At 38.3% G+C, this 10,724-nt stretch overlaps 1 protein-coding gene across 1 annotated transcript; it reads left to right on the top strand.

The window, feature by feature from the left end:
* The first annotated feature begins 4,337 nt into the window (after positions 1 to 4,337).
* Positions 4,338 to 7,749, top strand: elf3 (E74-like factor 3 (ets domain transcription factor, epithelial-specific)). Its single transcript, XM_069677411.1, has 9 exons — positions 4,338 to 4,422; positions 4,527 to 4,672; positions 5,247 to 5,480; positions 5,610 to 5,717; positions 5,804 to 5,950; positions 6,051 to 6,137; positions 6,227 to 6,346; positions 6,530 to 6,725; positions 6,808 to 7,749. Exons 2-9 carry the CDS (start codon positions 4,534 to 4,536, stop codon positions 6,911 to 6,913), a joined length of 1,137 nt encoding a protein of 378 aa, XP_069533512.1. The 5' UTR covers positions 4,338 to 4,422; positions 4,527 to 4,533; the 3' UTR covers positions 6,914 to 7,749.
* Positions 7,750 to 10,724: the final 2,975 nt, after the last annotated feature.

Genomic DNA, 10,724 nt, shown 5'->3' with positions numbered 1-10,724 from the left:
ATATAGTATGTAGTTTGTAGTATATAGTATGTAGTATATAGTATGTAGTTTGTAGTATATAGTATGTAGTATATAGTATGTAGTTTGTAGTATATAGTATGTAGTTTGTAGTATATAGTATGTAGTATATAGTATGTAGTATATAGAATGTAGTATATAGTATGTAGTAGAGAGAATGTAGTATAGAGTATGCAGTATATAGAATGCAGTATATAGAATGTAGTATATAGAATGCAGTATATAGTATGCAGTATATAGAATGTAGTATATAGAATGTAGTATATAGTATGTAGTTTGTAGTATATAGTATGTAGTTTGTAGTATATAGTACGGCATTTGGACACAGCCTTAGTGTTGCGGCAAAGATTGGACGTAAGTACAGATGACCTTCTCCTAAACTGGGGACAATAGTAATGAGTGTATTAACTGTATCACTGAAGACTTTGGAACCATAAAACACCTTGCAATTACTTTGTCTTGGTTTCTAGCCCCAGCCTTACGTTTCAATACGCCTTTTTTAAGTTCCTTTAGATGTACTGAAAATTCAGGCCCAGAAAGGCAGAGAGCAGCAATATTCACAAACCCTCTGTGTGCCCTCTAAGCTTAAACATTATTCAATAGACACCTGTATGAAGACATGAACATTACAGGCATCTTAAATATTTAAGTGATGAGCAGCACTCAGAGACAAAAATAAACTGTTCAGTTACAGATATGTTGTCACTGCTTGAGGAAATTCTGTTTGAACGCTGTTGTGGTGGTGGTGGGGGGGGGCTGATCTGCAGGTGATCTGCAGGTGATCAGATAAGGGAACCTGAGCTTGTAGACATCTGGAGACAACATATCTAATAAGCTTTACAGTACTGTGGTTTAATACATATGTGCAAAACAATTAATTAGCCATACCTGTTTATACACATGCAACAAAATGCAACTATTAACTGTATAGAGCTTTAAAAGGTGCTTGATTAAAATAGATATTTTAAGCTTTATAATTCATACAAAATGTGGCCATATCAGTATTTTCTAATTATGTTCTGTTATTCTTACCCTTTTTCACTTTGATTCTTTTCCCTCTGTTTACACAAAACTTTACTTTGAATCACACGTCATGTGGTTTTGATCTTTCAATTTGACTTGTATTAGTCTTTACACAGAGACACATGACATGACTAACACCGGGTCATAATAGTTTACACACCTCTCTACACTGCTCCATAGTCTCACTTGTCAAATCTTCTTCAGTGCACACGCACTGAGCCTGTGGAAAGCCCCGCCATTTAGCAACAGGTGTAGCAGAGTAATGAAGGGTGGAGAAAGAGACGGCCTGAATTACAAGTGATGAAATTGTTTGCCGGTAAGCCTCCTGGCCATGAAAGCTGGTGCCTGTCAGAGAGCAGAAACCTGCAGAGCTGCATTCCTCGCTCAGATTTCCCCGACACGCTGTGGAAACTGGGCGTGAGTGATGTTGTGAAATTCGGGAGAAAACATGCGGGGGCTCATTATTGGCTCATTCTAAGGGCCAACTGAATGGAATCATAGGAAATATGTTGTAACGACATCACCATCTGACTGCGCTGCTAAGGACGTCAGCAAAGGAGGAGCTACATAAACTTTACATTGCAGTACAGTGTAATACTGCATTGATGTCTGCTGTGTAATAAATATGTATCTGTATATCATCTGTATACTAGACTTTTACTAATTACTATAAAACACAAAAGCAGCACGTGAGTGGAGACGTTTGCAGACGTCTTTCAGAATGCAACAAAATGTTTCAAAAGTTTCTTTTATCAGTTTCAAGAACACTTGTTTCTAAAAGTTTAAAGCTCCTGTGAGGAACTTTCGGTTTGTGTTGATTTTGGCGCCCCCTGTGGACAAACCTGTACCTCTTACCTCTTTGCTGATTTTGTCCTGTACATGCTTCAGTGGTGGTTTTAATCAAAAAATCGCATCCTGCTTTCTTTAACAGTCATATGTATCACTCACTTTAAGTCTCTGCCCTGAAAAATGTAAACAAAGGCAACGTGCAGTTAACTGCTTCGTCTGACACCTACCCCTCGCCAGCAGTTACAGGCATTGAAAATAACTATATAGAAATAATCAATTTTGTCGCTGATGGTCTGGTTTGCTTTTGTAGCTCATATAGTCATTAGAATTAATTTCAGTCTGTTTCATTTCTGGTGAAAAACTCCTCACAGGAGCTTTAATTAGTGAATAAATATTTAACTTAAGTTTCTCTCAGATGTCTCACTGGACCAAAAAAGTGAGTGCTCATTGTCTTCACCTGTAAAAACAGTCACTGCATTTTAGCTGTGAAAAGATGCAGACGCAAGGTGACACAGGTGACACAAAGTACAGACCCAGTGGCTACAGTATAAATGAATGGCACTCTTTTCTTAGAGGAAGTTTCAGGACAAAGTCACTGCCTGAATAAAATAGGAAGTTAAACAAATAACAGTATAAAATGTAATCCATGAAAAACTATGAATGAATACAGATGTTGTGAAAGGATTACATATATATTTTATATATAATATGGAGCTGAGATGACATCTCATTATCATGTATAAAATGGCTATAGTGAGGATACAACAACACTAAATAACTGACACTATGATCGACTGCATTGAGGTAAATTGCTGTTTATCAAATGTATTCTTTGTTGATTTAAACCAACATCTGCAAGGAAATGATGTTAAAATGGTTCGGTGTATTTTATAAGTGAGGTGTAATTTAGAAACACGCTGCAATATCTGTAAAGTCTCAATGAAAAGAACTGCCATCAGGAAAACTGAAGCTGCTGGAAATCATGTTGGAGATGTTTTTAGAATAAATACTCTAAATTTGTGAATTATTATTTATGTATGTGCCATACAGCTTGTATGGTTTGTGAAGCATTTGATAATAAGTCATGAACTTGATCAGCAGATGGAGTTTGTTTCTTATTGAATTGCAGATGTTCAAATGTCCGTTAGTTATATTGAAGAAGATCCTCTGTGGGAACCTCTTCTATTTGTGTTTTTTTACTTTGAACATGAAGGTGCACAAAGATATCTCCATAACGAAATTCACGCTCCACCCACTGCCTGTGGCTTACAGAGCAGACGTGTCTTATCAGCAGCATCAGTGTTGGACCTCAGTAATGCTCGCTGAACACAAAATCCCTGCAGCAGGTTTTAAACCCCCTCCCCCCTCCCCCTTCACGGCTGCAGTCTTCATATTGCATCAGTCAGTCAGTAATATGAAGTTGTAGAACTGTTGACTGTTTGACAGCTTTGTTATCCGCTCACCAGCAGGTGGCAGCAGTGAGTTTATGGAGCCTCAGGTTTACTGCAGCTCCATGTGCAACATGACACCTGAAAGCACCTCTTAGACACTGTGTGTGTGCGCGTGCGTGTATGTGTGCCCTGCAGTCTGCCTCACTGTCATTATACTATTAACAATCCTTTCACTGACCTTTGACCTCAGGTTTGTGTCTGTTTCTCTGTTTAGTCTCCAATCACATCCCTGCCTCAGCTACAAATATAAAAAAAAAAAAAAAAAGAGGTATTACAGGTTGTCGTTTGCAGTGCTGTTGAACTGCATTATACTCATCAGTTGGTTAATAACCAGGAGCCGATACTTACCAGGAGCTAACCCAAAATAGTTCATCAACTGTCCGTCACAGTCTGTTTGCTGTCGTCATTGTGTGCGCAGGTATTTTTAGAAAGTGTGACTAACAGAGTTTTTGTAATCAAATAAACAACCTTGTAGATAGATAGATAGATAGATAGATAGATAGATAGATAGATAGATTTCCTCATGTGTAAGCCTTTACTGACATCTACCAAGTAAATTTAATGAGACAATTAAAGACCTGTAAAAGTCAAACCAGTGCATAGATAGTGATATAACCTACAGACCTCTTAAAGTAAACCTGTTAGATCATTTTTAATTTTAATCTAACAAATGTATAAAAAAAAAAGCCAAAACAGAATCCAGAAATAATCGAATAAACTATAAAAGCTGACCGAGTCTACCGATACAGACACCAGGTCTCTCTTGAGAATGAGAGCACGTGTATCAGTCAGTTCGCCTCTCTGTATAAAGACCAAATAAAAATAAAATCGAACACTGGCTTATGGTGTGCAATAATAAAAAGAAAAACAAACATTCAGAGACAAGAGGCAGCAGGTTTGGTTAGTTGATCGAGTTCTCGGGAAAGTGGAGGAGGGACGGAGGCGTGGCCAGTTTCAGGTGGAATTCCCCTGAACTCACCTGAGTCCCCCCTCCTCCTCCTCAGGTGTTAAAAGCGGTAGCAGGTGCATCTTTAGCTCAGAGTGTTACACAGAGCAGCAAACAGAGGACATTAAACCACACAGGATTCACTCTGCGGGGTCGTCTTTCTTTGCATCATTTTGTGGCTCATGCTCCAATCAGGTAACAGTGAATGTTTACAATCTTTACGACAACAATCAAACATGCTCAATTAGAAAGAATCTTAGTCAGAGTTTGTGTGTAACAGTGCTGTTGTGTGTCCTCAGAGTCTCCATGTCATCTCCGTGCCTCAGCAGTGTCCTGACCTGTGCTAACATCACCATGTATCACGCTAACAGCCCTGATGTCCTGCTGCAGCCCAACATCAACACCGTGCAGACCAGTAACGCAGCATACAGCTCCAACATGAGCGGTAAGAGAAACACAAATGTGTCGCGCTCTTGTCTGATGTGAGATTCAGCTTCATGTGTAATGTGTGTGACAAGCTCAAACAGTTCATCTCAGCCTGCTGACCTTTAAAACCCAGTCTGAGTTTCGAGTGCAGTTTCAGCTGAAGACTAATCTCACAGTAAACACCATCCCTTATTTTCAAACTTCAGCGGCACCATTAGATCTCTGCGCTTTTGCTTTGACCTCATTCAGTCACTGTCGGTTCAATCATTGACCAGCCTGCTAATGTTTAACTGAGTTTAACGGTCAGACTGAAGAATGCAGCCGCCTCTTTGTTTGGCTGAGACACAAACACAGACCGATGTGATCACTGGTTTCAGCCTTCATCGCACAGAGCGGGGCAGTTTCACAAGTTGTTGTTTATGTTAATAAAAACAGAAGAGATGTTAGTAAAGACAGACATGAGAACCCAAGAACCAACCAAGAACATTTATATGAAAATGCTCAGTTTGTAAATCAGTGTGTCCTTCCCGTCTGTAGTTATGACTGCAGCTGGTACACACAATGATCCTCTACAAACTCACCTCTGTCTGCAGGTCAGTGGTACGGACACATCAATCCTCACTGCTGGACAACAGACAATGTCTTGGAGTGGATCAGCGATCAAGTAGAGAGCACAAACATCGATGCCAGAACCTTGAGTCTGACCTGTTGCACCATGGATGGCCCCACCCTCTGCCAGATGAACCAGGACCAGATGATCGGGGTCTTCGGCCCGCAGCTCGCACTACAGCTCCTCCAGAGTCTGCAGGAACACAAGACCAAATACGGTAAGACTGCATCCGTCATGTGGGGATGAAATTAATCCTCAGTGTCAGTGAAGTTAATGTTAAGCGAGTGTAAAGATTTGAGTAACCAGGTCAAAGGTTAAACATCTCTGGGTGTGTCTTTGCTCACAGATCTGCAGAGCCTCTCAGGACCAGAACTCAATGAGACCTGCAAGCTTCTGGACCACTTCCTGGACAACCTGAACTTCCCTTTGCTCAGCACCATCAGAATTGGCCAAAGTACGTATTTGCTGCATATGTTCACTCGCATAAAGTCGATTCTGTGTGGAAGTGTTGGGGCTAATCCTGCTGTGTGCGGCCAACAGCTGAAGGAGCCATCACTAAGAGAGAGTTTGTCTTCGGGGACGATTGTGATCTGAGCAGACTGACTCTGGAGCCTATGACACCTTTGGGAGACTCTGAGTACCTGTCTGATAATCAGTCTGACAGCGAGTTCAGCTCCTCCTCCAACAGTGAGTATTCCTTCCTCATGTTCCTCATGTTCCATGTCTTTTCTGCCCGTCTGTTTTTTATTATTTCTGTACATCTCACACATTTTTTTCTAACGTTCAGGTGGCATGTTCGGCTTCTCCAGCCTTGGCTCACCTGAGTCCGGCAGTAGTGAATCAGACCCGGAGTTCTCCTACCACGTGATTTCTAGTGAGTAAACAGAAAGACTCCTATATTATAAGGTTTTTCAGGTTCTATGGTCTTAACTAACATCTGTTAAATTACTTTTGTGTTGACAGAGGTTCACATCAAAACAGAGAAAGAAGAGTCTCGCCTAAAGCGACCACGGGGGCGACCTCCAAAGGCCAGCAGAGAGCCCAGCAGCAGCTTGTATGAGAATCCAAAGAAGCACAAACACGGTGAGGCAGCTTTTTGGATTCTGTATGTAAAACAGAGCTGAAAAAACATTCTGAACATGAACATAGCTGAGCTGTTTGACACTTTGCATCTTTATAATGCCACAGATATAATCTCAGATATGCTTTTACATCCATGCGCACAAAAAAACACAGGAACTCAGTGTGTCCTCTGTATGTCTACAGCACCTCGGGGAACTCACCTTTGGGAGTTCATCAGGGACATCCTCATCCACCCAGAGAAGCACCAGGGCCTGATGAAGTGGGAAGACCGCCAAGAAGGTGTCTTTAAGTTCCTCAAGTCTGAGGCTGTGGCTCAGATGTGGGGTCAGAAGAAGAAGAACAGCAGCATGACATACGAGAAACTCAGCCGGGCCATGAGGTGAGTTCATATCGCAGCGAAGGCTCAGCTCTTCATCGCATCTGTATCTCACACTGGTACTAACTGACCGATCCCCCACCAGGTATTACTACAAGAGGGACATCCTGGAGCGAGTCGACGGCCGGAGGCTCGTCTATAAATTTGGAAAGAACTCCAACGGCTGGAGGACGGAGGAGATTGGCATGTGAGGCCTCGGTCACTAAGCGAGTAGATGAAGCCCATCATATCTCAAAGGACTCGTGTGATCCGTCTGAAAACAGAAACACTTTTGAAATGTTTAAGACACCAACTTCCTCTCAGAAGGAAGGTATTGCAGAAAATGTAAGCCATTGTTTTTGGCTCTAGTAGGTTTTATGAACCAAAATATAAATGTTGTACCTGTTGTGTATTTTTATTGTGGTCACTACAGAAACAGTAATGGACATCGTTTTGGATGCTGGTCAGTACCTGAAGGATCATTAACAAACTTTGTTGAACAGACTTCACTTTGGTGTTTCTGTACTGATGCTGGAAATACTCTTTCTCATCACCACCATGCAGTTTGTTTTGGTATACAGGCATTAATGAATGTAATGTGGCACTGGAAATAATCCTTTTGGTACTTTTATTGTTTATTCATACGTGTGACGTTTTTGTAAAGTCTTCTGGTAAACTGAAGGCAAAAAAGAGTTGAATGTAGGTGATTCTTCATCACATTATTCAAGGACGATGTGCACTACATGTCTATCGGTATCACTTATTATGAAGTGTGTTTACACAATGAAAAGTAACTTTATCACTTATTTTTATGATCACAGTTTGTATAAATCAAAAATCTGTTGCACGTTGTTTGTGTGATTGTTATATGATTCATTCACTTTGGACTAAATCATAAATGTGTGTGAAATAAATGTAATCATTTAATATACTTAATTATTATTATTTTTTATAAAACACATGTTGATATTTTGTTTTTATTCTTAAAGATCTGGGATCTTTTTGATGTATCTGTAACTGTTGTTTAAAATATTAAAATGCAGAACAATTGTCTGCAGTGTTAATCTTGAACTAAACTTCTTGATTTGGTCTGTGTTTATAACAATGTCAAATTAAAAGACATTACTCTTAAAAGAAAATAATATTGAATAGTTTTTGTCCTGCAGCAGCTTTTCAGGACTTTTCTAAGAAGTTTACCAAGTAGACTAAGTTCTGTAGCTTCAGCGGTGTAGCAAAAGACCTGAATTAAATTAAATTAAATGTGTCTGTACAGACGGATATCATTGTTCTTATCCAACGGCTGCATTACATGATGAATTTTATAGGTCCTCTTAGAGCTGTCTATCTTTTAACACTTTTAACTTAAGTGCTTCACAAGGTTTTGGCTTGTCACACACACTCACACACACACACACACACACACACACACACACACACACACACACACACACACGCACGCACACACACACAAAATATACTGTATACTACAAAAACTAATGTTCACATATACTACAAAAATACCACATAAACTAATGTTCACATATACTACAAATACTAATGTTCACATATACTACAAATACTAATGTTCACATATACCACAAAAACTAATGTTCACATACACTACATAAACTAATGTTCACATATACTACAAATACTAATGTTCACATATACCACAAAAACTAATGTTCACATACACTATATAAACTAATGTTCACATATACCACATAAACTAATGTTCACATATACTACAAATACTAATGTTCACATATACCACATAAACTAATGTTCACATATACTACAAATACTAATGTTCACATATACCACAAAAACTAATGTTCACATATACTACAAATACTAATGTTCACATACACTACATAAACTAATGTTCACATATATCACATAAACTAATGTTCACATATACTACAAATACTAATGTTCACATATACCACAAAAACTAATGTTCACATACACTATATAAACTAATGTTCACATATACCACATAAACTAATGTTCACATATACTACAAATAGTAATGTTCACATATACCACATAAACTAATGTTCACATATACTACAAATACTAATGTTCACATATACCACATAAACTAATGTTCACATATACTACAAATACTAATGTTCACATATACCACAAAAACTAATGTTCACATATACTACAAATACTAATGTTCACATACACTATATAAACTAATGTTCACATATACCACATAAACTAATGTTCACATATACTACAAATACTTATGTTCACATATACCACATAAACTAATGTTCACATATACCACATAAACTAATGTTCACATATACTACAAATAGTAATGTTCACATATACCACATAAACTAATGTTCACATATACTACAAATACTAATGTTCACATATACCACAAAAACTAATGTTCACATATACTACAAATACTAATGTTCACATACACTATATAAACTAATGTTCACATATACCACATAAACTAATGTTCACATATACTACAAATACTTATGTTCACATATACCACATAAACTAATGTTCACATATACCACATAAACTAATGTTCACATATACCACATAAACTAATGTTCACATATACTACAAATACTAATGTTCACATATACCACAAAAACTAATGTTCACGTATACTACAAATACTAATGTTCACATATACTACAAATACTAATGTTCACATATACCACATAAACTAATGTTCACATATACTACAAATACTAATGTTCACATATACCACAAAAACTAATGTTCACGTATACTACAAATACTAATGTTCACATATACCACATAAACTAATGTTCACATATACTACAAAAACTAATGTTCACATACACTACATAAACTAATGTTCACATATACTACAAATACTAATGTTCACATATACCACAAAAACTAATGTTCACATACACTATATAAACTAATGTTCACATATACCACATAAACTAATGTTCACATATACTACAAATACTAATGTTCACATATACCACATAAACTAATGTTCACATATACTACAAATACTAATGTTCACATATACCACATAAACTAATGTTCACATATACTACAAATACTAATGTTCACATACACTATATAAACTAATGTTCACATATACCACATAAACTAATGTTCACATACACTACAAAAACTAATGTTCACATACACTACAAAAACTAATGTTCACATATACCACAAATACTAAAGTTCACATATACTACAAATACTAACTGAACTCTGTGGTGGCCAATCCATGTGTGAAAATGATGCCTCATGCTGCCTGAACTGCTCTGTCACAATTTGAGCCCGATGTATCATGGCATTGTCATATATGATTGTGACATCAGGGAAGAAAAAATCCATTGATGGAAAAACCTGGTCATTCAGGTGGTCAGTTGAGCTCATGTTTTGGGCTCATAACATTGCTAAACTTCGACCTGACCAACTGAAGCAACACCAGATCATAACCCTGCCCCCACAGGCTGGTACGGTAGGCACTAGGCATGATGGGTGCGCCACTTCAGCTGCCTCTCTTCTTACCCCGATGCGCCCATCCCTCTGGAACAGGGTAAATCTGGACTCATCAGACTATATGATCCTTTTCCATTGTTCCAAAGTCCAATCTTTATGCTCCCTAGCAAATTGAAGTCTTTTCTTCCAATTAGCCTCACTGATGAGTGGCTTTCTTAAGGCTACACAGCTGTTTAGTCCCAATCACGTATCAGCAGGCTGCGGCCTATGCAGGATAAACAGTCTGTGAGGAGCGCAAAAGCAGGCGGAACGTAATCCGCCATAATGACATCCCGGCTCCCTTCAGCGGCTATCTGACTACGATTTAGCTTCTTAATAATCTCTATAAACAGACATCTGCATGCTAACAGCTAACAATCTGTTCTAGATCTAAAATTTAACTTGAGATGAATTCCCTTGGCGCTCCATTCAACAAACAAGCATTTTTCTTCTCCTCTTGAAGACAGACCTGACAAAGGTTGAATTGGTACTTCTTACAAATCTGCATCA

This window comes from Semicossyphus pulcher, unplaced genomic scaffold (genome assembly GCF_022749685.1).
Source record: "Semicossyphus pulcher isolate SPU_LCO1_2020_fin unplaced genomic scaffold, fSemPul1.0.p SCAF_3, whole genome shotgun sequence".
Taxonomy (NCBI): domain Eukaryota; kingdom Metazoa; phylum Chordata; class Actinopteri; order Labriformes; family Labridae; genus Semicossyphus; species Semicossyphus pulcher.
Note: the sequence above shows the minus strand (reverse complement) of the source record. Positions and strands in the feature narration are given on the sequence as shown.